General features: G+C 41.1%; 2 protein-coding genes across 2 annotated transcripts; both read right to left on the minus strand.

Annotated features, from left to right (window-relative positions):
- Window positions 1–447: 447 nt before the first annotated feature.
- On the minus strand, window positions 448–12,384 carry barx2 (BARX homeobox 2). The gene is made up of 4 exons (XM_034114704.1): window positions 12,008–12,384; window positions 6,454–6,763; window positions 2,389–2,473; window positions 448–2,027 (listed from the first exon to the last, which is right to left on the minus strand). The coding sequence occupies exons 1-4, from the start codon at window positions 12,192–12,194 to the stop codon at window positions 1,740–1,742; spliced, it is 870 nt and encodes a 289-aa protein (XP_033970595.1). The 5' UTR covers window positions 12,195–12,384; the 3' UTR covers window positions 448–1,739.
- Window positions 12,385–15,736: 3,352 nt separating this feature from the next.
- On the minus strand, window positions 15,737–25,719 carry rbm7 (RNA binding motif protein 7). Its single transcript, XM_034114866.1, has 5 exons — window positions 25,509–25,719; window positions 24,882–25,044; window positions 24,046–24,121; window positions 17,236–17,329; window positions 15,737–16,716 (listed from the first exon to the last, which is right to left on the minus strand). The coding sequence occupies exons 1-5, from the start codon at window positions 25,599–25,601 to the stop codon at window positions 16,333–16,335; spliced, it is 810 nt and encodes a 269-aa protein (XP_033970757.1). The 5' UTR covers window positions 25,602–25,719; the 3' UTR covers window positions 15,737–16,332.
- Between the last annotated feature and the right edge of the window lie 1,813 nt (window positions 25,720–27,532).

Raw genomic sequence — 27,532 nt, forward strand, 5'->3', positions numbered from 1 at the left:
ACACACACACACACAAAATACCATGTATACATCACTTCAGGGGACATTACATTGACTTACATGCAGTTCCTGGAGACTTATCCTAACCTTAACCATAACCAACACATGCCTAACCCTAACCCTAAACCTAACCAAGTCTTCACCCTAAAATTAATGATTCCCCTCATGGGGACCTCCATTGTGTCCCCATAAGGGAGGCGAGTCCCCACACGTGACTGTGTAAACAGATTTAGGTCCCCACAAGTATAGTAATGCTAGGCCACACGCACACACACACACACACACACACAAACACACACACACACACACACGCACACACACACACACACACACACACACACTTAGCATGACGTGACAGCACTTTTGACCTGTAGGCAACTTTAGTTATTTGTGGAACTGCATCAAATAAAAACAAGTGGAATTTATATGATTGTTTTTTATTAAGTGTATTTAAATACATAAACACACACTTGTATATAGTAAAAATGATTGTACACAAACCTAAAAAAAACTGCAAGCAAGCTTACCAAACAAGCATTATTTACATCAGAAAAATACTGCACTTTTTCATATTAAACAATAACAAATAAAAATAAATCTGTATAATTCAAAAAGTGAAAGGCTTTAATTACAATTCTTTGGAGGGAAGAGAGTACATGTGTACAAGAGAAGTCAGTGACAGGCAGTTAGAGACAGTGTTATTTAATGCAAGTCTAACATAGTGATTTGGGTACTCGGCCTGCAGGCTAAAAAAGGTCTTAGAGATTTTAAATGTTCAGCATATGCCGTGAGTCTAGCACAGGTTATGATTTATTCCATCTGAAAATCTCTGACAGCTTAAGAGTGTTTGTGGCCTCGTGACAACTCCCATGAAACTTTGGAGAAAGAAAGCTCAGGGACGGCAGTAACATACATACAAACGATTTTAATCCAATTCAAAACAGCAGTTAAAAATACTGTTTTACATTTATATCCAAAAGACCATATATTTTCAACTTTATACACATTTCTACAGTATGATACAGTGTATGGCTTGGCAGACATTGTTCAGATTTGAAAAATAAAAAAAGGCAAGCTTTACTGACCAAATAATAAACACCTTAAAGCTGTGCAGAAGAACTCCAATGTAAACATGGAAGTGTTCTTCAAAACGTTACAACTCTGTCTCAAAAAACGGCACTTGTAATCGAAAACCACTGTAAAAAATATATACTTGCATTTTATAGTTATTTTACCCACATTTTAAATGCTTTCCTCTGAGACCGACAAGGCACCATAGCCGTTTAATGTTATAGGTTTTAGCAGTGAAGTCATTTATAATACATGGATATACAGAGACACTACAGTAAGGCAAATCTTGATATTTTGGCACATGCACTATGTGAGGCAGCTTGGAGGCGGTGTTTGATCACTGTAATGCACAATAAGGTGATGCGGTGATACCTGTTTTGCTTTGACACTTGCTTTGATCTGACAGATTTACGCTCCTTGTACCAGGCACCTGTTCAAATGAAAATGTTAAGGCCAAAAACATTACCAGTGCAATCGGTGTCTATGCGTTTTAGCTCTTTGTACGTTATCTAAAACACAAAAAAAGGCTGCATTAGGTAAAGATTGGACTCCAGCAATATGGTTCCAGTCAAATCCCTAAAGCAAAGAAACACCACACAGGCTTTTTACAGTGATCCTGAGGCACTATTTGTTTTCAGGTTGGCTTCAGTCTTTGGTTTTGTCCTGGCTTAGCTAGCTGCGTGGCTCTCTGGCTGCATCAGGAGGGGCAGCTCCCGCTCGGACCCCCCCATCGCCGCGGCCGGAGTGTGAGTTTCTGAACTGAGATCTTGAGGTTCACTCTGAGACGCCTCTCCTCCGTGACCCAGCACTGACTCCTTTGTCACCCACCTCATCTTATCCTCCTGCTCCACCTTTACTCTTCGCTCTTCAGCCTCGATTTCCTCCGTGGTTGGAATGGAGTTCTTCTTGGGTCTTCCCTTGGGCTTAGTCGGGGCCTCGTGACCTCCTTTGAGCACCTAGAATAACACAGAGACAATCTTAGTGGACTGGTGACAAATGGCGGCAGCAGTTGCTATTATAGTAATTAGGAGAAGACGTATTGCTTCTAGCTGCCCCTTGTGCACTCATATATCTTTGACGATTTCAGCCTATTTTTTGTTCTCTGAGTTGTTGACCTCACAGAAGTGTTTGCTCTCCCTGCAGTCATCATCGGACACACCTCACACCACACCCTCCCTTCCTGTCATACCGTTTGCTCCTCTTACATGTATAGTTCAAACCAGGTTTACATGGATTGTTAAGTCAGCAGTTAAATCAATGCGTTTTGATTAAAAAAAAAAACATACTTTTAAAGATGACAATGTGTATGTCTCTTACCATTTTCTTCCACTTCATACGCCTGTTCTGGTACCATGTCTTCACCTGGAGCTGTGTGAGGCCAAGTGACTGGGCCAGGTCTAACCTGCGAATCACAAATGAAAAAGAAATGCACATTAGATGGACGTTTCATGTACTTCTTTAACTTGAACAGGCTATATAAACCCTGATAGTCACATGCTTTAAAAATCAGCAAAAAGACAGGTGTCTCTGCCCTTTTCTCCCAATGATAGGCGCATAAAGAAACTATAAGAATCTTGACACTATTTGTGTTTTTTACCTTCTAGTCAGTATACTGTATAACGCAGTTTCATGCCTAGAGGTTGCCAGGATTTCAGGCTTAAAGGTGGGGTAGGTAATTTTGGAGAAACCAGCTCGAGATCGCTAGAATTTGAAAATACACAGCCGGAAAAAATCTGCCACTTCCTTACAGAGCCCCTCCTCCAACACACACGAACGCGCACATGACCAATGAGGGCACGAGATAAGTTTGTGCACAGATGGAAGGCTGACAGGCAGGTAGGCCATCCAGTTATTTTAGCCGGGCCGGCTAAAATGATTGGTCGTACTTTTTACAGTATTACGGCTTCCACAGATGACATTTTTTTATGGATTTTTTGTCAAAGCACTTAAGATATTCATTGCTATCGGGGTGTTAAGAGCATTCCATGGAATATAACAAAAAGTGTATCTCGAGCCGGTTTCTCAAACTTACCTACCCAACCTTTAAGTACAGTATAAGTCCTATTCTTATACTCAGTCTTTGAATCTCACATCAAAGCTGATCTGCTAGTCGCTGCAGTTTGACACCTGCAGCTCAGGAAGCACTGTTTCAAACATCTGTACAGAAGTCAGTAATCCAATCACAGCGCATGTAGTCAGACGATTGGGGCAGTCTGGAGGAAACTCTGAATGCATCCACCACATGTGTTGATCCATGACTAATAGGGCTATTGGATGTGTGTGATGTGATACTTCAGGAAGGGACAGATAAAGTGGACACGGCATCAATTTGTAAAGGAAATGAAGGTTTATCTGGGTTTCTTAAAAATGAGATTTCCTATTCGCTACTCTTCGTAGTCAGATGAAGGGGTTCACACCCCCACCACAAACCCCCAGTGAAAGGAACTGGCTTTCATGTAATGGTGAAAGTGGAAGCCGAGACGGAGAAAAAGGCGTGAACAGAATCTAAAAAGCAGAGCAGATACAAACCCCTTAAATTCAAGGGATCATCTACAAACCCTTATACCCTAACCCTGTGTATGGTTTTCATGTGCGTGTATGGGTCTGTGCTTCAAAAAACACCAGACATGAAGGCAATCAAGCTGTCTATCACACTTCACTATCATGCGTGCCCCAGTCTGTAGCCGTTCAACAACTGGAGGCAAGGAAAAGTAATTGCAGAAAAGAAAACAACCCTCTTATTTATGGTCATTAGTTTTCAATGGAGAGAAACCACACACTCAAAGCAACAGAAACATTATCGAAGTCCCTGCAGGCAATTTTGTTGCACATTTCATAAAGGGAATCTTTGGTGTATCCGAAAAGTTTTTCCACAATGATGATGATGACAGTGGGGATCATTAAGGTACTAATTATTATAATTGAACGCTGCTTAAAATCATTATTCATCTACAGTATGATATAAATAAGTATTTTCAGGGATATTTTTGGTTTTGGTTCCTCTTGTCGTCTCAGTTTTAAAAACCGCACAGGTTACGAGCCAAGAGAAGGGAGAGAAAATAAAAGTTATCTCTTGATCATAACAAACTCAAGTGAGGAGCACGCCACACCTTTGATGTGGGGCTTTAAAGGGGGATTTTCTATATTGATGTTTTTTCTGCAACCGGGTATTTAATTAATTCTCTACACAGTGTCAGAATCTAATATTTTGACAGGACATATTATTTTGGCACAGCGATTCGTAAGGTTGCTTGGGTTTGATCACAGAGTAGTGCTCAGCCTCGGGGCTTCTGCTTTAAGATGAGGCATGGCGTCTTTCCAACGGCTCCAGGCAAGCCAAGATGTGATATATTTAATAATGCATCGTGGGAGTTTTTCTCCACGGACGGGATGTAAATGCCATGACAAATAAATCTGGTTTATTTCAGATGAGATGGGGTTGGCAGATACATTGCCAACAGGATACATTGTGTAAGATGTTTGTGTAGCTATTTGCCTTTCTAAATGCATGCAGATACTTTACATGAAGTTGTTTCTGTTTTTAATCCCAGCTGATTTACTCTCAATAAAAAAATGGATGAGTAATGGGGGGAGTGTGCAGACTTCCAATTTCTGCTTGATGCAAAGGCTCACAGGCAGTTTAAAATTCCTACTGCGCATGTGAATGAACGTTTTTATAACATATATGGCTCAATATTATTCTGAGTTATATTGGAAAAAAAGCCTGCAGGCAAAATATAAAAGTGAGCCGTTCAATAAAATAACGTCTAACCTCATGTCAGGTCCACAAGTTGAACCGAAAAATGGAACTTAAGACATGGATATTAACATGTAGATTACTTCATATTATGGTAGAAATGTTCTTTTTATACACCTGCACATGTGTGAAATGATTGGCAGTAAATCAATGTAATACATGTGTGTGTGTGTGTGTGTGTGTGTGTGTGTGTGTGTGTGTGTGTGTGTGTGTGTGTGTGTGTGTGTGTGTGTGCTTGTGTTGGCGTCCGTCCCTGCTCTCTTGAATAAGGCAGTGTTTCTTTGTTGGGGCTTTTTTTGCTTATGGAGAGCTCAGGGTTAAAACATTCCTCTTGTCTCAACTAGAATGATGAGGTAATGCTCTGGCTTTGACAAAATTCACATTACATTAGCGTTCCCCACAGGATAAATCAAAAATTATGATGTTGGGTTAACCACCGCTTGATAATTGCAGTTGCGGCTTTATAAATGTGCGTTTGCTGTGCTTTCATAATGTGCTCTATGCCAGGTATGCAGGTTATCAAAATGTCACAGTTGAGTGACGCCTACAAGCTGTAAGCGTTTTTTACATCTGGTTGAAATGTAAAAACTGTGGCAGTTACCTTTCACACATCAGTGGCTTTGTTAAATGTCATGTAACTAATTTAATTTCATTTCATTTCATTTAATCGTTTATTTGAATCGGGACAGTGCACATTGATGAACACTTTAAAACAAAATAATGCTTACAAGTGTAAATGAGCCGGATTTTAGCTTTGAGCTAATTTTCATCCGTAGTCCCGTCACATACAACATATAAGAACATGACATTTATCCATTTAGTCCATGTAAACATTTATAAAAAAAACACATACTTTTAAAAGACTTAAAATTGTCAAAACTCAAGAAATTGTGTTTTTCAAGGATGGTACAGTGGTGGTATGAATTTGGCTTTCTGTCAAACACCTTGATAGCTCTCTTGTACAGCTGTTCTATGTATTCACAGAACCCGTAATAGTTGTCAATGAAGTTAGCATTAGCATGTGATGTTTCTGCTTTCAGTGTGTGTGCGAGTGTGTGGGAGCTGAGTTGGAAGAGTTTGTCAGATCTTAGTAAAAGTAGCCAAAGTACTATGTTAAAAAAACTTGGTCACAAGTAAAGTCCTGTATCCAAAATATTAGGAAAGTTTCAGCACCAAAGATACTTAAAGTACCAAAAGTGAAAGAACTCTTTTTGCAGTATGGCCCATTTGAGAATCATATGAAAGAAAATATTGGATTATAATTATTAATGCATTAATGTTTTCATCACATTATTGTTGCTAAATGTTAATAAAGGTGTTTTTTTTTTTTTTACTATAATATTGATATATACTAAACGTATATATCACTTTTTAGTTGATTTAAATCTGCAAAGTAGCTAGTAACTGATGCTATATAATAAAGTAGAGGAGAAAAAAAGTACATTTGCCTACAAAAAGGAATTGGGCAATAGTTTAAAATTGCATAAAATACTCAAGTACCTCAAATTTGAACATATATAGTACTTGAAAAACATGCCACTCCTGTTTTGAGGTTTTTGTGTATTTCCCTGCATTTGTACTTCCTTATCCACCTATCCAATCACATGTGTTGTTTCTGCACTGACCTGTCAGGTGTGGACAGGTACTTCTGCTTCTGGAACTTCTTCTCCAGCCCCATCAGCTGCAGCTCGGTGAAGATGGTGCGGCTGCGGCGCGGCTTCTTCAGGCGCGGCGAGCTGTGCTCCGTGTCCGACTCGCTGCTGATGCTGAGGGGCGTCTGGCTGGGGGAGAGCTCGGACCCTCGAGGGTGCTGCGAGGAGAGCAGGTGTGAGGGGACCCCGCCCGGGGAGGACGGCTGAGCGAGGTGGAGGGGCAGGTTTTGGGGCTGCCGCGTGATCACCGAGAGGAGAGGGTAGGCACGTAGTGAGGTGGACCCTGAGGAGCAGACAGAAGCAGATAAATACTGAGTAAAAATAGGACATGATTAGAGATCCTTTTGCATCACTGTTGGTTTTTAGTGTACCGTTATCGACCGGCTGTAATTGCTTAGACGGCTTCATTTCTAATTGCCCTATGTTTGCAGTGAAAAGTGTTTTGCTTTTGACCTCCTCCATGTAGAGGGCCGTGATCTCAATGACGCAGACTGTGTTTTACACCGCTCCCCTGAACCTTCCAAATGAATGATTCTTTTTCAGAGGTTGTTAAATGATAACTGGTTTCCCAGCATGCACACACTGAGCCTGACAGCATGATGTACACAGAGAGAAACCTGCAGACACAGAACGAGCTGTAATAAAATCCCCGCAAAACTAAATCAAACAGTTCAGCTAATAAACGTTTCTCGCTCACTCTTGCACATGTATGCAGCCGATACAAACACATTTTTATCATGGCGGACAGAGGCAGCAAGACGCCAGAATCAATAAAAAAGTGACATTTGTCTGGAGCCAAGATGGGAGGGTGGGTCAACCAAAGTGAATAGGAGATCTGTCAGAAAAATCCCCATGGCTTCCAATATAAAATCACCCATAACCAAATGTAAAGGCTCACTGAGTACAAACTGTAATGCACGTGCTGATAAGGAACACGGGGGATTGTGGGAGATAAAAGGCGTCAATGGAGCAGAGAAAATACAAGTTGTGTTTTGTTGGTGGTCTGTGGTGCACCTGCCTCCTTCATCTCCTTATCAATACCAAAACACAACCTAAACACACGCATACACACACATCAATACAAAGGAGACATCAAGTCAGATATTAACTTTAATGTTGTCGTTGTTGCTCAATTGTTTTCTGTCTGTTTATCATTAAGGCCGGTGAAATAACAGTAAGGACACTGAGTAGAAGAAAATGATGAAGAAGATGGACACGTAGAAGAATAATAAGCTACCAGAAGTTGGAGCATGTCTATTTTTTAAATCTTACAGTTGAACCCTAATGCAGTATTTAACACAGATACACTGTGCAAAGATTTATATTATGCCCCGGCAATTCGAAATAAGTCAAGCATGAGGAGCATAAGCACCGCATTCAAGTGCATCTGCAGGTATAGACACAGTTACTCTACACTCACGCACGCGCACACACACGCACGCACACACACACACACACACACACACACACACACACACACGCACGCACACACACACACACACACACACACACACACACACACACACACACACACCACACACACGCACACACACACACACACACACACACACACACACACACACACACACACGCACACACACACACACACACACACACACACACACACACACACACACACACACCAGACACTGCCTTGGGCTCATCATGACATCATGTTAAGGTGCTGAGGTCATTACTAATCCTCCAGCGTGAGACTGCTGCTATTGCAACAAGTCTAGACAAGAAGACCACTCTTCTCCCGCTGTATCCTCTCCATTTATTCCTTTCCATTTTATATTGCTCTCTCCTTAAATCAGGTGTGTAAATGTTCCATATCGTTGAATCGTTGAGTTGCTTTACAGGGGGACTGTCACATGAAGATGAGAAGGGGAAGTGTCATTCTGAATGGGAGAATCATCTCAGTTTGTCTTCATGAGTGTCAGGAAATCTCTTGTCAACAGAGAGCTTGAGGTTGTCTCCGGACAGTCCCTCAGAGGGAAAGAGAAAGAAAGAAGAGATGGATAGCGAAGAGGGAAATGTCAGTCTTCGTGGTGACTTTCCACTGACGGGGAAGATGTCTCTCTGACACGTCGTTGACAAGAGCCAGTGTCCTGTCAATAGTCTACAAATAAACGGTTTTGAGTAGCTGCAAGAGAGCAACTCAGCCCCATGCAGAAGCCCACTGATACGCTTGATAATCACAGATGGAATGTAAGGACCGGCACAAGTGCTTATGGTGACCGTTAGAGAAGACATACCGGCTAAGAATAGATCAAAAAGAGGCGTTGGTTTTTGTACCAATAATTGGTGCCATTCATCAAGTAGTTACTGTGACATTTGGTTGTATTAACGAACCATATTTCCTGCATCAGCATGCTCCTTATAAAAACATCTACACGTGTTTGGCAATGGGACGCTAAAAAGGATGATTTCTTGCTAAGCTATGATGAGTGTAGTGAACGTTTGCCCTGTTTTGGGTGTAAACTGAGTGGTGACAGATAGGAAGATAGGAAGCTTCTCAATTAATTTTTTCCACGACCGTTTGATCGCAAATTCAACTCTTCCTAGGTGGGTAGAGAAACAGACCACACATCTTATTTATCTCCCTAATTTCATTGCTTTAATCTGAACTATTCACCTCAAGGACATGACAGATTGAAGTGAAGTAATGCCAATTCTTAACGAATGGTAGAAGGAAAGTGAAAGAAACATCCTGTTGAGTTTTATTGTCAGGTTATTTTACGAGGAACCCTCCTGCTGAAACTGTACACCGTGCATTACATTACACATTCGCATTAATTGTTTAATCTGAAACCTGATCCAGATTATTTTGGATCTGGTTCTTGTTGAGATAAAAAAAAATCTAATGGCAGTGGTTGGGCGGGTTGTCAATCTTTTTTTTTTTTTTTTGCCAAAAATGGAAGATGTGCACGCATTTTGCCTTTGTGTGTGTGCCTACTTGCCCGTGTGTGTTGACATGGGTGTAATCAACCTTCTAAACTGGCTTTATGCTTAATGGGAGACTTTATTGTGCGCAGAGGATTAGGGTTTAAGAAGGGATGAAAACCTTTTGCTCTCTTGGATTTCTCCTATAAGCCTTCAGCCTGTACCTAACTCCTGTAACCGCCTGCGCACACTTTTTTACTTTTCTCCTTTTTGTTTTTTTTTCATCATGCTGTCAAGTGAGATTACGCCACAGTTGATCTTAATCTCTCTCACCTCTTCCAGAAAGCACCACTAAAAGCCCTGCCCTGGGTCCTGCTGAAAGATGGGCCTCCAAATGAAATATTGTAACCTGCCATTACGTCGTTCACCGTTCAGCAACAGGTCAGGGCTCATTGTCTCTGATCCTGCTGTAACTGGGGAAGTAACTCCACCAGCATCTGCTACGTTAACTATTAAGAATTAAAGTACAAATAGGCTGTGATACAAAGTTAAGTATCACAAGAGAAATACTCAAGTCAGTCTATCTGTCAATCTGTCATTGGAGTTCTAGATAATGACCATCTTAAAGAGAGGGAAATGAGAGAAAGCACTCACAAGCTGGAAGAAATGGTAGGTGGTGATTATCATTCAAATGAATAATCTTTAAGATGTTTTATTCTGTAACCTGTCATTACGTCGTTCACCGTTCAGCACCAGGCCAGGGTTCATTGTCTCTGATCCTGCTGTAACTGACGTGGAAGTAGCTTTACAAGCATCTGCCCCTTTCACTGTTAAGAATTATATTCAAAATACGCTGCGATACAAATGTAAGTGTCACAGGAGAAACCACAGGAAGACAATTATGTTGGTATGTTTGAATGTCATACCAGAGATAAAGAAAACAAAACTAACAATTCATTCCTTCTTCAGGCAGCTTAATAGGCTTCACTGTCTTTCAGCGGCCTCCACTGGCAGCAGAGGGTTATAACATTCCAACTTTCCCCGTTCAGGATCCACGCAGGAGCCTCTTTGTGGCCCAGGAACTGCAAGCCAGCCAGCTTCTATATCCAGCACGAAAAGCCATTGATGTTAGGGAATATACTGTGTCTCACACCCCAGCAGCTACAAATAAGTGGTGGGCACAGTGTTCTAATATGCAGGGCGGGTTACTCTATCCATCGCAACAGAGGGGTGCCAAAGCCCAGTCATAGTGCCCTCTCCCATACACCCATCCATATCTGTTGGATGAGGGAATCGCTTCCCCTATTTTTATCCACCCACCGCTGTCATCATCAAATTGCAGTGGCTATTATTTCAGACTTTGGAGCAATTATCCTAATGGTTACTGGAGTGTGCAGTAGCCGTTCAGTTGTTTGGATTCATCTGGAGGTACAATTAAGTATCGCACCAGACGTTTTGTTTTGACATGTAACATGTGCTGTGTGATCCCAGCTTTGTCCTACTATTTTGGTTACTTTCAACCAGTACAAGACAAAGCTAAAGGGCTGAAAATGTCAGTCCATCTGTCAATCAGAGATCTAGATAATGACCATCTAAAGGAGAGGGAAATGAGAGAAAGCACTTCACAAGCTGGAAGAAATGGGAGGAGAGTGATCGTCGTTCAAGTGAATCTTCCAATTTAATTTTTACTTTTTTATTCCATATTTCTTTTTAAATCGAGATAAATAAGGGTATAATATTTTATTGGGTAACCATATGGACACCTTTTTTGTTCTCAACTTTACTTTGCTTAAGGTCACATTTCTATCAAAGCAACATTACAAGATCTCATTTGTAAATGTCCAAGAGCAGCAAAATGCATTATTTAAGGCCACTAGTTTAAGAGAAATAATCCATTGAAATTAAAACAAATAAACTGCAGTTTAAAGACAACTACCCCGGGCTTCTAGTTTGTTTTTCATCCCAGTGCCACTTAAATTACCTTTTTGTGTAAAAACAACGCCTTATCAGTTCAGTCATTCATCAGTTCAACAAAACCCCTGAAGCATCACTGACATCCACTCTCTCTACATGTCTTTGATTTTCAACACTTTCAACACAGTGATTTATAATGTGAAGTACACAATGAGAAGGTGCTGAAACTTTTGGGAGGAAGCATGCATAAATTAATTTTAAACTAACTCTTTAAAAGAGAACATCTGAGGCAAATTAATAAACTTCCGTGATGATAAATTATAGATGCTTTGAACTTGTCACAACAATATTATATTCCTTATTTCTATATGTAAAGTTGCATGCACAGTACATGTTTTTTTTTTTTAAACTAATTTAAACTTGATAATACGAAACACATATTGTCATTCCACCAGCAATACACTTCAAAACAATGTACATTTCACCTGTCCCCCATAGAATGTAAACGGTATGCACCTTATATTAAAATGTTCTCATTCATGCACCAATTGTATCATCTTTTTTCAAATTTCAATAACACCAAGAGTAATAATAAACCTGATCTCATGCGTAAAAGAGTCAGAATGTCTAAACCAACACTTGTTTTCTCACATCTTCAAATTCAATATTAGCTATTTTGTTCTTATTTCTTAAATTCTAAATTAGTCACAAACAAGAGTCCTCTTACCTGAGCATGAATGGAGAGGCTTCGGCCGTACAATGAGCGACGGGCACACGGAGTAGAGAGAAAGCTTCTCGAAATAATCACAAGTCTCCTTGGAGAGGATCTCGTCGATCATGAAGGTCTTGTAGCGCCGCCTGGTCGCCTTCAGCTGGCCGGGGGAGGAGAGCCTCAGCTCCGCTTGACAGTGCATGATGTGTCGCTGTTCGCTGCACTATAGCTTCTCTTCAGTAATATCTAAAGCTCTGCAGGTTTAACCGTGTGGCAAATGCGATTATTGTAGCTCATGCGTTTAAATAACTCATTGTTTGTCTTCCTAAATGCAGTGTATCTCTCTCTGAAGTGTCCTGGGGAAGATAGTCTTCAACTTGAGCTCACACACACTGTTATCAACTGACTGCGATCTGCGCTCACACCCACTGCTATATAAACCATCCCTGTATTCATCTCTACCGCTCTAACTAACCTCTCTCTCTCTCTCTCTCTCTCTCTCTCTCTCTCTCTCTCTCTCTCTCTCTCTCTCTCTCTCTCTCTCTCTCTCTCTCTCTCTCTCTCTCTCTCTCTCTCTCTCGCGCTCTTACAAATGCATTCATGAACTGTAGCTGCATACACATGGCCACCTCGCAAACACTCCTCCTACCACAAAAAAACTGGTCTTCTCTTTCTCTCTGATTTATTTTACATATAAATTGAAGCCTGCAATTTCTTAATTCGACTCCAAAAAGCTATGTTTTTCGTCAGATTTAGGTCATAGTTTCAACAATTTACAAATCTCTTCAAGTCTATGTTACACCGAATAATAATCACCGTTTCCGATTAAGGTTAACTAAAATCGGACTGCTGTTATTTAAAAACTTTGTATGGATCAAGCTATGAGTCTGTATTATTGGCTGTATTATTAGTTTAGATATAAATTACAACGTGTCCCATTTATTTTCTTATTAACTTGACTAACTCAGATTAGGCTACTCTAAGTTTTATTAGTACAATACAATATATATTCGTTATTTTGACTTTGGATTTACAGAGAAAGAAACACTTGAAGTGCCGTACCACAGACAAATAATAGTTCAATTATCTTTTCTTTCTTTATGTTCTTCTTTATTCTTAAACCCTGAACAAATAAATAGGTTGTGTTGTGTTTCGAGCCAGTCAATCGGTTCTCTTGCATGACTAACAATTTTAGATTCAACCGTGCATTTTTTTTTATGTAATCATCTAAATGACATCATGATTGTTAATATTACATATACAAATAATTATTATAATAACAACATTTGACGCAAAATTTGAAATATATTGTTGCTAGAGAATACTTCTTAGAGCCTACAAGAAAAACATTAGAGGCTGCTTCTAAAGGAGAAAATAGTTAGTAAAACTTCGGTTAAAGGCCAGGTCAGCTGTGCCATTTTCTCGAATGAGTTGCCAAGAATAATGACGCAATATTTGATTTATTAATCAACAATTGTGCGCACGGTATAAAGCATGCCGAGTATACAACTAACTGTCCTACTAACAATACATTAACAAAACACATCTGTGACTCGTTTTTAAATTCATGATTTTTCCCCAAATATTTTTTATTTGAAGAGAATATCTATTTTTAAATAGTATGTGTCAGTCAGATCAAACAGGCTGATGATCCTGACATTAATGTAATAAATACTACACATAGGCTACCGGCACTTTAAATTAAATGTTGAAAGAAACATTTGTGCCAATAACATCGTTTTATATGCATGTAAATCTCCCTTTAATTGTGGCACACATATCGTGTCATGTGCTATTTTACGCCTGTCTTTAACAACTCGTTTAGATATTGCAAATTCCTGCAGATACTTGCTTGAATATATGAGGTCATAAAATGAGTTTCTTTTTATCTAACATAAATATAAAACGATTAATCCCTGTGAGGAAACCCAAGTGCAGGAAGGGTTTTCAAATAATGTCGGAGTCCGAAAGGAGGCGAACCGATTATCATCTAAAGAATTGGGAATAAATGGAACCCTCTGGTGCCTCGGAAGCCGCGGTGCTCAAAGAGGATTATTGAGCAGGAAATATGGAGCTCTGTTTGGGAGAGCTCGGCCTCTTCAGGGGGTTTGATGGCTTCATCAAAGAGGGGGAGATGAGAACAACTGCTGTGGAGAACATTATATATTTTAGGGTGGAGGAAAGCCACTTCAAAAAAAAAACGGAGCTAAAGAGTATACATTAAATCGCTTTTAACTAGAATTTCGAAAACTTATCTAGTTTTTTTTTTCTTCTTTATTTTGAGAACAACGTTCATATTCTGCTTGTTTTTACTAAATACAACGTTTGTTTGGTTTTAGTTTTACTGCATTTAATGCTTCCAGAAAACCTGACACTAAGATTTTCTCACAACTTTCACACATTTGTTTTTCTCAAATAATCCTCTCTTCTTTTGAATACACCGTTCATATTCTGTTTGTTTTGACTAAATACGAAATGTTTTGTATTCATTTTTGTGCATGTATTGCTTTCAGAAAACCTAACCTTAACCTGACAGTATCCGATTTTTTCACACTTTTCACACATTTTAAAGAGATCAAGACTGCATGAAAACACAAAGACTATGAGCAGCTAAATTAGGCCAAGGCTTTTCCTCGGGCTACTGTGGCACCGATGAACCCAACAACCTGAGTCTGTGCCAAGATCCGGGCCTCGCGGCTGCTGTCACTTCGCGGCGCGGGGCTGCTGCAGAGGGAGGGGAGGGTCTCTGGATGTTTGGAAGTGGATCATTTGAGCAGACACGCTTCTATATAAGTCCACACAGCAGCGGCTACTGAGCGGCCTCTCTAATCCGCCCGCTGCAGGGCTGGAGACGCCAGGCAGATCAACCAATTAAAAGAGCTGTGCCGCAGCCAGGAGCGTAATAAGGGCTACTGACACCGAGCAGAGGATACTCTCTATTAGAGCCGTTTGGGAGCATCAGGATGCAATCTGACACGAGAAAGATTACAAGCAAGACCAGTGCCGAAGGTGCAAATGCAAACCCACTTTTGGACACTGGGAGATTTATTGGCGGGTATATTGTCTATAGCGCGCACTAGCAGTGGCATAAGCACTTTCGGAAGGGTAGATTATAACCTCAACACCGACATTAACGGATCTGATCATCACATTGTTGCAGACAAGTCCGAACAGAGACACTGCGGTATATGTTGTGAAAAGCTCATCGCAACATGAGATGTGAAGGATCAAAGTGCTGCTAATTCTGGGATGGGACATTTTTCACATCAGTAAATTGAGAAAAAAAAACCTAAGTGGTGTTAAGCCTCTTCCGTTAAAAGAGAACACGATATCAAGTGTTCAACTTTGGTGAACAATAAATAAACCTTAACATAATTGCATGCTGTAAAGTGACCAGGCTGAGTTTCAAATCCATGTAAAGACTTGAAAGCATCCTAAATAGAAAGGTCAGATGTAGGAGCTGATCATGTGGCTCAGTTATATTTAACATCTTAATTGATTCAATAAAAGGATGTGTGTGGCGCCACCTGTAGATTACTTTTTAAACTCACAGCACAAGCATATTAGTTACACGTCGGCCATTTTTAGGTGCAGATGAGGCTGTGTGTGCATGCATTACAGCATGTAGCATCGACATACAATAGCTCACTTAGTCAAATACACAAAGGGCTGCAAATAGCATTCATGATTTACAGCCAAGACCCAGGCGTGTGTGTTGTGGCCAGATGAAAGACACTGCAACAATCAAATGAAAGGAGCTTTATAGTAATGGACATTTTTAAAACAGTTCGTCTTACAGACTCGGAATAAAAAAATTAAATAAAGCTCTTATTTTTTTTTTTTATAAAGAGCATGGTCAACAGATCCAACATTAAAAAAGGATGGTGCCCTATTATTGTAAAACTGGTGCTGGTGGAATCTTTAGCTGTCGTATTTTACAAAATACCTGAAGAATTTCTGCAGCACCATCTGAATGGTTTTTGCATAACATAAACTGTCCAATATTGCAAATCTTTTTTTCTATAAATACATGTTTTTTTTTCATCTCGATCATCTAAAATGACGAGTCGTGTTCAATAACGTTTCCTTGCTCTCCATCAATACAGCTCAAAATATTTTCTGTGAGGACAAACTCACATGAAAGTGTAGAAGTTTAAAAACACCTTAAAAAGTAAACAAAAACGTCTCTAAGGCATAAGTTATCAAATCTTCAGAGTGGTGGAATCATGTACAAACAACCTGAGTATACATGTGAATGTCAACAAAAGCCATGATCTCTTTTTTTTGTGTGGAAGTTGTCCATAAATGTGTAAAGTCTCTACAGAAGTCCTTTGCATGTCTCAGTACCGTCGCCATCTATTATCTTGGTTGCCACGGTTTCCGCCTTTATCGTCATGGTGTCTTTTGCCACCTCTGCTGTCACCGTGACGATTACCACTCCTGTCTTGTTGCTGATAGTTGTCCCGGCCTTGTTGCTGGTGACGACCGGTAGTTGCTTCCTCTCCGTAGCGTTGGTTTCTGCCGCCGCCCTGCATCTGGGCCGGGTGGCGGTAGGGGGCGTTGTCATGGTGACGGGAGCCGCCGCCGCCACCGCTGCCGCCTCCTCCGCTGCCGGCTCCTCCCGCATTCCCCCCCGCCGACGGCTGCCTTTGCACAGGCTTGGAGAAACCGCCATTTAACTGCTCAATCTGCTGCATCTGGATCTGCCACATCATGTTGTTCATCTACGAAGGAATAGAAAGTGTATAGATAACATGAGCCTTGTTTTTATTTTCCTATAATTAGCATGCACCATCATTTTCACTTCTTCCAAAAATGTAATAAAATTAATGTATTGAAAAAAAGTATTTGAAATAAATAATCTGCCCCTTTCATAATATTGTAAAAAATATATTTTTTCGTCATTACTTAATCATTTGTAATTGCAGAACTGAAAGAAAGAAGCCCCTACACTACAAAAAACTTTGATGGAACAATGACAGACAGCAACAAATCACATAATATAAAACACCGTTTGTGTTCAGCAAGTATGTGCATGACTGTGTGAGCAGGCGGAAACATATCTGTGATAACATGACGCGTTTCATACGGTTCATTGAGGCCTAAAAAGGTTATTTCTAGTTCTGTCAGATCATACAACGTAAACATGTCTTCATGTTTTGCAAAGAGCAGACCTCTGCATGTCAATCACATAAGAAGATCCTGTGAGGTGTTGTGTGAAAATAAAAGAATAAAATGGGTACCATGACATGCTTCTGCAGACTGTCGGGAGATGAAAGGGACCTGTTCATTTGGGGTGGAGGAGTGTATGGTGGAGAGCTGAAGTGGACCGGGGTCCTGCAGGAGGGAAGCAAAACACTGTTAAATATTTTCTTAACATTAAAAAGTAAAGTATTCAGAGAGTCTGGTGCACGCTACACATAATGACTACCCATTTGGGAGAAGAATCTGTATGACCTTTTGATTATTTGACTCATTCTAATTCATGCTTTGGGCTTATTTCACTTCTTCGGCATTCATAGAAAAGTAACACATTTTAAAGTGTGCTAGGATTGCTTTACAAATAATCAGTTTTAGTCAAGTTCACATGTAAATACAGTTGGAGGTACAAAAGAGGGTTGAAAATGAATCTGGAGAATGAAGAGCAACCGTTCACAGTGAAGGCAGCATGAGCATTAATGACTACTATGAATACAGTAGCCCATACTGTAGTGGTTTAGTATTTCTTCTGTTAATCTGACCACACAATAATTATAAAGATCCATTGTTAAGAACATAATGCCAGTGAACTCGAGCAGAAAACTATTTCCTAGCATTTCAATCAGAAATCCCACTTTTTTGATAATGTAAACTCAGACTTCAAGCAAAGAGTACCGTGTCAAACAACAAAAGTTAACAAATGATTTATCCATATACATCGAGCCAAGGAAGTCAGATATTACCAACGTTGCAAATTAGGTCATATAACGTTTTGTTGGATGTAGCATGCTGTTTGAAGTAATGAAGAATTATTTTTCAGTGGTTAGAGATGTGCCAAGATCCATCAGCACGGTGAGGAAGCCAAGTCTAACTCATCTGATTACAAAAAGCTGCATCCACCTGTAGCTGGTGTTGCAACAAGGGGATTGTTTACCACCTTCACCTCAATATGCCCCTCTGCTTGCCCTCACTCACGACTCCTTGTTATCTTTGTAAGCATTATTAGGCTTTTCCCACAAAGTTTCATGAGAACTCTTTAGTTCTCATGAACTAAGTACAGATAGCGTTCACACCGGAATAAGTTCCTGGGGAAGGATTAGGCAAATGAAGCCGCTGACGTCACTTCTTCTTCTTTGGGTTTACTGGCAGGCCGCAAACAACTTCACGGCGTGTACTGCCACCCGAAGTCCCCGGCCAGAAGTCCCCGGAGTTGGGGACTGGCTTCAGTAGAAGCTGCTGGGACTCCCAGCAGCTTCTACTGAAGCCTTCAGAGTAAATCGCCAGAACGCCGACATCTCCTCATCTCCACCGCTCCCATGTTTTCTTTTGTGTTGCCATAAGTTAGTCTCTCTGCGTTTGTGCGCTGGGCTAATGCTAATGATGCTAATGCGAGGATAATAAAATGGCAGCTTCACAAAACTTTTTGGGAGTTTTACGGGGCGTGGTTTGCAATCCGCCCAGCCAATCAGACATAGGAACCTTTTTCTCCCACGAAAGTACCTGCTCTCTAGCAGGGGGTAAAAAAAAGGTTCTGATTAACTAATTTTAGTTCCGGCTCTTTTTGGTGTGAACGCGACATTTCGGAACTATATCGGAACTAAAGTGGGAAAAGTACTGCGGTGTGAATGCGGCTAATGCCACTTATTGTTTAAATCCATGTTGGTTTGGTACATTGCCAGGTGAATGCAGTCGATAAATCTTTATCTTGACATGTTTTTGCAGACAGTTCTGTTATTCTACGCCTACATTATAATTGATTTATATTTAGCTTATATACCGAACTGTTAGACATCAATAAAATCGTTTCCATTAAAGTTATATTTACACAAATGTACATGAATTGAACCAGAAATATGTTTTACTCAACTCAAATTATTTAAAGGTCCCATGTCATGCTTTTCCGGTTATTACCTGTCCCCTTGTGTGTTATGAAGGTTTTTATGCATGTAAACGGTCTGCAGAGTCAAAAACCCTCAAAGTACACCCTGTAGCGAGTAAAACTCTAACACAGAAAATACCTCCCCAAAACGCCTCGTTGGAGATTTCTCATTTTCTTCCTGGGTATCGCTACGTAGGGACACCCAGTAGCCACGCCCAGAGCTATGGCCGCACCCTCTGCCAGGCTTTCACGAAACAAAGCTTCCCAAACCTTTCAGCGATTCATGGCGGATATGTACAGCGTAGGGCACGGAAGAACGATGCTGTTCCTACTTTGTTTGGACCAGCGGGAGATTCGGGTACACAACCTGTAAGTATTCATTGTTATTTGTGTATTTATGATGTTTAAAACAAACAAGGTATCTACCACGACTGTTTAAATGGGTAAACGTTTTTCGGACTACTACGTTGGGATCGCGGAGAAATGCTCTCCGCAGACCCATTCTCACAGCGTTATAAACCTTTTTCTTACTCAATATCAAGCCACACTTATTGTTTTTACTTCGGCTGTGAGTGTTTGTGTGTGCTCAGGATGAGTTTTGCTTGTTCTCTGTGTATCGCAGACACGGAAGCCTGTCTGATCAGCAGAGCAGACGGGCTGCGAGCAGCAACGTTGCGAGCAGCAACGAGCCTCCAGTCAGAGACCAATCAGAGCACACTGGGCTCACAGGGAGGGGGGCAGGAGCTCCAACAAGCCGTTTAGGACAGAGAGTGAATACACATACTTTACAGAGATGCTGTATGAGAAACCAATGTGAGTTTGGAAAATTGCACAGTATAAATCTATTTTAGTATACCTCAACAATGGAATTATGATCAGTAGAAATGGCCATGACATGGGACCTTTAAGAACCCTTGAAAGCAAAACTTGTAAACTAAAACTAATCTTTAAACATTACACCGGTCTAATAGTGCCTAATGTAAAGCCAGGGCAATCACTCAGGTTTTCCAGCATATTCTGTTAGCAGGCAGTGCTGCATGATGAAATCTGGCATAAAAAAAATGGAAAGGATTGCACAGTCTTCTACAAAAGTAAATACAGACCGGTCCAATCCCATTTCATGCCACCTTTTTGGCCAGAGCTCCAGTTTTTGTGCTGCCAAGAGCCACACAGACACGCGCGCGGTTGTGTGCTGTACATGCAAATAATAAATAACGCCAATAACACATTACTACAATCTCAAACAGAAGACAATAAATTACAACAGCAAATATAAAATCAAACAATGGGAAATGTCAGGTGTCATGCTCCGCTCTGACTAGAAGGCCAGAGAGAAGAAGTGAGTTTTTAGTGTTGATTTAAAAACCCCTAGGGTCTGGGCCGACCTTACATGGAGGGGCAGAGTGTTCCAGAGCCTAGGGCCAGCTGCCGCGAAGGCTCGGTGACCTCGGGTTTTGAGTCTGGTCTTGGGCACTACCAGCAGCAGCTGGTCAGCCGACCTTAATGCTCTGGCTGGGGTGTAGCGATGGAGGAGTTCTGCTATATAGGCCGGAGCCAGCCCATTTAGTGCTTTAAAAACAAATAAAAAGGAGTTTAAAATCAATTCGGAACCAAATTGGAAGCCAGTGCAGTGAGGCCAGAATTGGGGTGATGGTGGTGACGATTTTTGTGGCCAGTGAGAAGACGCGCAGCTGCGTTCTGCACTAGCTGCTGGCGTCTAATTGACGCCTGGTCCATACCCACGTATAGAGCATTGCAATAATCCAGCCTTGTGGCTTTAATAACCCTTTCTAGGTATTTAAAAGATAAAAACGACTTGGTCTTGGCCAATAGTCGTATTTAAAAAAAAAAAGCAGGTTTTGACTACGGTGCTGACCTGCTTATCAAATTTAAAAGGGCTATTGAAGGTCACTCCAAGGTTCATGACAGATGTGGCTTTCACACCGGCGCTTTTCACTTTCTAGCTCCTCGCGAGAGCTTTTCTGGTTCAGCTCCCGTTTCCCTTTTCAGCTCCCGCTCTGTTCACACTGCCCAGAGCTGCCGCTGCTGCGTCATGACGTCAGTTTACGTCGCTGATTTTCTCCCACAACAACAACGGGCCGGGGTCTGCATCGGGTCGATGATCGTGTTGCTTTTAATCATACGAAGCCAGATTAAATTAAATAACGACTTCTCCAACATTATACTTTTCTCCAGAGTGCCGTGGTTCATTGTTTATTAATGTGTTTCAGCGGCATTTACCGACCGCTGCAGTGCTGGCTGCTCTTCAACGGGAGTGTATTCTCCCGTTAGCTCCGGGTTAGCTCACACGGCTCTAAAGTATTCACTGTCTGACTGTCACACAAGCAGCTGATACATATCCCCAGTTCCCCTTAAGTGAATGTGTGTCAGTCTGAATTGACACTGTTTGGCATCACAACGCTGTTATGAAAGTTTCTCTGGTATAACATGGGTGATGTTAGCATAGCAACCGAAGCTAAACTGACTACTTGCTAAGCCGTTTTCTACAGGCAAGCAGCTGATACATATCCCCAGTTCCCCTTAAGTGAATGTGTGTCAGTCTGAATTGACACTGTTTGGCATCACAACGCTGTTATGAAAGTTTCTCTGGTATAACATGGGTGATGTTAGCATAGCAACCGAAGCTAAACTGACTACTTGCTAAGCCGTTTTCTACAGGCACTTTTTACCGGCGTATTTTTCATTATGATTCTACTTCTGATACTCGGACATGACAACCTGTACAGCCCATGTATCTCCACAATGATCAATAACAGCGAACGGATGGTCAAAGTAAGGTTTCCTGCACGCCTCGACGTAAGAGACGTAAGCGACGCCGCGTCATAGCTCCGAAGCTCTTGCCTCTGGACCGACAATTTTTTGGAGCTGGAAGTGAACCGCATTCCGGAGCTATGACGCGCCGCCGCTGCGGTGTGAACAGGAAAAACCGGCGCTTTTCAGGCTCTAGCTCCCAGCAGGAGCTGGAAAAGCGCCGGTGTGAAAGGGGCAAGAGGGGAGGATGTTTTTATTGAGGGAGCCCAGAATTTCAACCGGAGAGGCTGGGGTCCAAAAAAGATGACCTCGGTCTTGCTCTCGTTGAGGTTAAGGACATTTTGGCTCAGCCAGGATTTGATCTCTGTCAAGCAGTCCATCAATAGCTGTAATGAGTTGAGATTAGAATTGAGAGGCAGATAGATCTGTACATCATCAGCGTAACAATGGAAGGGGATGTTGTGTTTTGTGAGAATTGAACCTACAGTAGAAAAAGGATGGGGCCCAGAATAGAGCCTTGGGGAACCCCACAGGTAAGAGGGGCTTTAGCAGAGGAGAAGGCACCGAGCTGCGCTGAGAAGCTGCGGTCTGTCAGGTAGGACCTGAACCATGCAAGGGCAGAGCCTGTGATGCCTGCGGACTGTTCGAGCCGCGACAACAGGATGCTATGGTCCACAGTGTCATGCTACCTGAGTTCGCGGCTAGGAGCAGATCATTAACACTAGAACCGCCAGAGGTTTTTGTATACCTAAAACCGCCACCTGGGTCAAATTGACCCGCTATTAGAATGCATTGATTTTCAAGGTAAAATGTTCTTTTATTGAACAGTGAGTTTTGATCGCACAGGGATGAAACGTATACCAATAGAATCTGTGGACTCTCAGCTTTTCATAGAGGGCTCGACATTATAAATGGCCCGCTGGCCCGGAAGCATTATTTAGACACCCCGGCCAGCATAACGTACTTTCAACTCGCCCCACAGCTGTTTGCTGCGGAGCGCAATGCGAGCAGTCTCCCGTGAGCGCACTCCTTCACTACAGACTGTCTCTATCTCTCTCTCTCTCTATAACTATCTATCAATATATCTATCTCTCTCTCTCTCTCTCTCAATCTATAAGGAACCACAGTAGACAAAAGGCGTTGCTATAGCAACACGTCATGTTTATATGAAAAGGGGTGGGGTCAATATGACCCGCTGGGCGGAAATAGGTATAAATGGCAATTTTTTTGGCGATTTCTTCAATCTGACTTCATATCGACAATTTTTAACAACATAGGGTGCTACATAACACACTTTCAGGAAAAGTCACGGACTGGGAGACTTTAATATTGAATTGAAAAAAAGTTACATACAATAAAAAACAGCTCTGGGGCAAATTGACCCGATTGGCGGTTCTAGTGTTAAAAACTCTTAAAAGGGCTGTTTCAGTGCTGTGCATGGGTTTGAAGCCAGACTGAAACTTTTCATGGATGCCATGCATGGTTAAGAACAACTGCAGCTGGGCATAGACTACTCGCTCCAGGACTTTAGATAAAAAAGGTAGCTGGGAGATGGGCCTAAAATTTGCGAGAATGGAGGGGTCGAGATTTTTCTTTTTAAGTAGTGGCTGCACCACGGGAATGCTATCTGAGGTGCAGTTTGTCGGCCGAAGGTGCTTGACTACATCCAAGAGAGAAGAGAGGGATACAGGCTCAAAGTGGTCGAGGACAGCAGGGCACAGAAAAGGAGCAGGATCTGGGGTAGCACTAGTGTGAGCTAGCCTAAGTGCAGATACTGCAAAATTATCACAGAGAGTAGTCGATGGCACAATTTAAGAAACATCACAGGGATTAATGATAGAGTTAAGGACATTAAAAACAACCTGAGGTTTATGGCTGTTTTGGGAGATTAACAGAGAAGTGTGCTCTGTTTTGGCTGCTTTGACTGCCGTCTGGTAGTCGGAAAGGCAAGCACGAAGGATTTCTAGGGAGACATGGAGTTTATCCTTTTTCCATTTTCTCTCTGCACGCCTGCAAGCGCATCTGAGAGCACGAGTACAGTCATTGAGCCACGGCTCTGAGAGAACTTTGGTGCGTCTAAGCGTAAAAGGAGCAACAGAATCCAATATTAGTGTACATGTCGAGTCAAACATGGAGATCAGCTCATCCGCACTAAGAGCACAGTTTTCACACACACACACACGGTGCGATGAGACATTCTTACCTCTGTCCGTGCGGATTTGGGGTATTTGCCGGACTTGTATTCTGTGAGTTCCCTGGACTGTTGCTATGACTGCTCCCTATGATGGGGGAAAAAAGAAAAACACTGTTGATTAGTGATGGATAAATTAATGTGCTTTGTTAATTACCAACAGTGACACATATCATTGAATGAGAAAATGACTAAATGATAACTATTGTATTTTTTTTGTGCCAATTTGTGTTACTGATCATTATATGACACAATAGTCAAAACCATCTTATTACCACACACAGCAAGAATATGAGCAATATTATCTGACTTGAGATGAAACCTTATTTATTCAACATGTGAGAATGTTATGTTGGTTTCTGGCCTTCGTTTTACATGGCATAAGACATGTCGAATAAAATATAGGCTTGAAATGATACAGGGAACTCAAAGAGTGTATTTGGCATGGATCCAGCAGATATTCATGCTTTACATAATATTTTTATATTTTGTTTGTTTATCAATGGGTGCCATGTTCTGGAGTTCGGTATAGACACAGGTGCAACAATCAGTGTGTTTGAGATGCAGCCATGTTATATTTGAGATTGCATTTTAACAAATGATATCCAACATATTCCTTGAAGTCAGTTTAGCAGTACCACAACCTGACAAACCACAAAATGCAAGCTAATAATATATTTAAGATAACCTGGGTAAGCTAAGATGGCACGAATGTACTTTAATAGACGAGGGGGACAAACTGTGGCTAAGATTACTTCTAAACACGTGTCTAGAAGTGCAGCTCCGTTAAAAGGAATATGTTCTAAGTACTGACTGACAAGTTGTCAAAAGAGATCAAAATAACTCACCTGATCTGAACTGCACGTGAAGGGTTCTCCCGTGCACCGATGTACCGTCCAGGAGCTGCATGGCATACGGCACAGACACTTCATGTTTGTAGACGGCAAAACCAAATGTTTTCTGTTTCCCATCCGCATCTTTTGGAATCTTAGTTTTGGTCAGAGGTCCTGCCTGCAAAAATAAGCAAATGCTGTTTATGACGTACATAAACAACAAGTAGCTAAAGCAAATGCTAGCTGCCGTTAGCAAACAAAGTCAGTCTCTATTAAAATTGCACGCAGCGTGTGCATAAAAACATTAGCGTAACATCATATAACCGAAAATGAGCGTATTTCTTAATGAATTAATATGGTTGGGACATTTTATATGTGACACGCTTTCGGTTTGTTAGCATTATTGACATTTGCTCGTTAGCTATGTCTAGTTTTAGCGACAACGGCACCTGTACAAACATTACAAAATATAGATTGCACGCAGCGTGTGCATAAAAAACATTAGCGTAACAACATATACGCGTATTGTGGCGTATTACTTCATAACTTCACACTTTTGTGTCATTTCATCCCTGAAATGCTTTCGTTTGTTAGCATTAGTTAGCATTAGTTAGCTTTGTCTAGTTTTATCCACAACAGTACCTGTATAAACAGCTCGAACAAAAGCTCCTCCGTCACTCTTGAATCTAAATTTCTAATGAAGAGCGTCCGGTCCGCTTCCTCCTCAATCCCCATTGTATAGTTGAACAGATACTGGCCTCGCAAGCAACTTAAATGATAACGTGTAGCGTTATTAAAAAAAAGCGCTCCGCTAAATACAACCGGAAGGCCTGTGTTGTCGTAAAGTGATATGATGTCACACCGGAGTTTCTGTCGCAATCAACAGCGGCGTCTTTACGGTACATTAACTTGTGTTTGATATGTTCTAAATTAGCTTTGAACAAAACCTTTTTTCTTTGAACCCCAAAAGTGTATGCATGACAACATGTTTATATAATATGTTTACGTTATATTACGTTGGATATATGCATTTTAATTTAACCTGGGAGCTTTATCTGTAGCCTAGCCCAAATATGCCTGAACAACACATAAGTGGAGGGTTGCTAAAGTGGAAACAGTAGTTTTCACTTCACCTTTACAACATGATGTTTACTGGTGATATATGATTTTTATAATTAGGCTTGTAAGGATGCAAATGTTCATTGAATTGTTGATTAATGGTGTAAATGTTTTGTAAATTAATCAATTGATTGTAAAGTCTACCTAAACATTGTGAAAACTCCCTCCCAGTTTACTTTTTTTAAATTAAACTGCGTCTGGTGGTTTAGGAACTTTGGATTTACAGCCTAAAAACATGCAAATCTATAGCAAATAAAAAAGCAGGAAATCCTATTGTGGCATGTTGACCTCTTTAAATAAGGCTGCATTAATTACTTAAATGATTGCTGGCCTACAAAGACAAGTACACAGACTGAGTGAGTGCGTGTATTTCTTTTTTTAAACGTCCCTAAACCCAACCTCTAACTTATGATTGAAGTTTCTCAAGACAAAATGTTACTGTCATTAACATTCTGTTTTTTGTTTTTGTTATCCCATTATACAGGACTCAGTCATTAAAACAGTACAGGGAACATGCTGAATTCAAGTCCTGCAAATACCCCAAATCAGCATGGCCACAGGTAAGAACATCTCATAGACAGTTTCTCCAGCAATGCCAAAAACAAGATACCATCAGTAGCATTAAAGTAGCTACTGGCTCTTCTCTGCCTCTCTGTCTTAACTTGGCTGGAGCTTTTGTGTCCCTCTATGCTTTGCACTGACATCTGCCTTTCGATGCAATGTTCCACCTTCTTACTTTGCTAATATAAAGTAATTCTGCTCTTCTTATCTCTTCTCTTCTGTGGCTTAATCAGTTTCTCACCGCCTCACTGTTACACAGAGATAAGGTTTTCTTTTTTTCTTACCCTGTGGCCCTCTGATTGGGTCAGCGACTCAAGCGCCTGGAACCAAGTGCCTCTGTGGTTTCAACATCATTGAGTGTGGAGGTCAGGCGAGTGGCGTGAAAGGCTTGACTTCCACACTAATCAGATGGGCCGGGGTGTCTGTCCTCCATATTAATTAGATCAATTTAAACTAATGATTTTCTCCTTCATGCCTGGAAAAAGATCCTCACAGAATTGGGCTTGTTACAGCTCAAGGAAGAGAAATGGGCATGGTACATCAGCGACAATCTGAAAACAGCCTTTCTTTCACTTTTCCTGCTGTTTAATTTATGAAAGACCAGAGGGGACTGCATGCTAACCTTGCAATCTGTATGATATATTTATTCCATGCAATGTGCTGTTTCCATCACTTATATTTCTCACGTGGCAATAAACACTGCAATTTAACACCAAAATCTTGGCTGTCAACATGTCATGGGGGACCTTTGCTGCCGTGCATAGTTGTTAACACTTGACGTATTGGGTGTATTGGCACTTTCCCACAAAATGCTTATGATTTAAAATACTGCAATGTTGCAATGGAAGCAGTAAAAGAAGCCTAAACCATAAAACCACACCTGTGCAGTATACTATTTGATGACTAAAGCCCTTGAATCTATTTTAGGTCCCTACATTGCCATTACCCCATACATCTCCCTGATGTATTCCCTCCCTTTTTATAAC

This window comes from Trematomus bernacchii, unplaced genomic scaffold, assembly GCF_902827165.1.
Source record: "Trematomus bernacchii unplaced genomic scaffold, fTreBer1.1, whole genome shotgun sequence".
Taxonomy (NCBI): domain Eukaryota; kingdom Metazoa; phylum Chordata; class Actinopteri; order Perciformes; family Nototheniidae; genus Trematomus; species Trematomus bernacchii.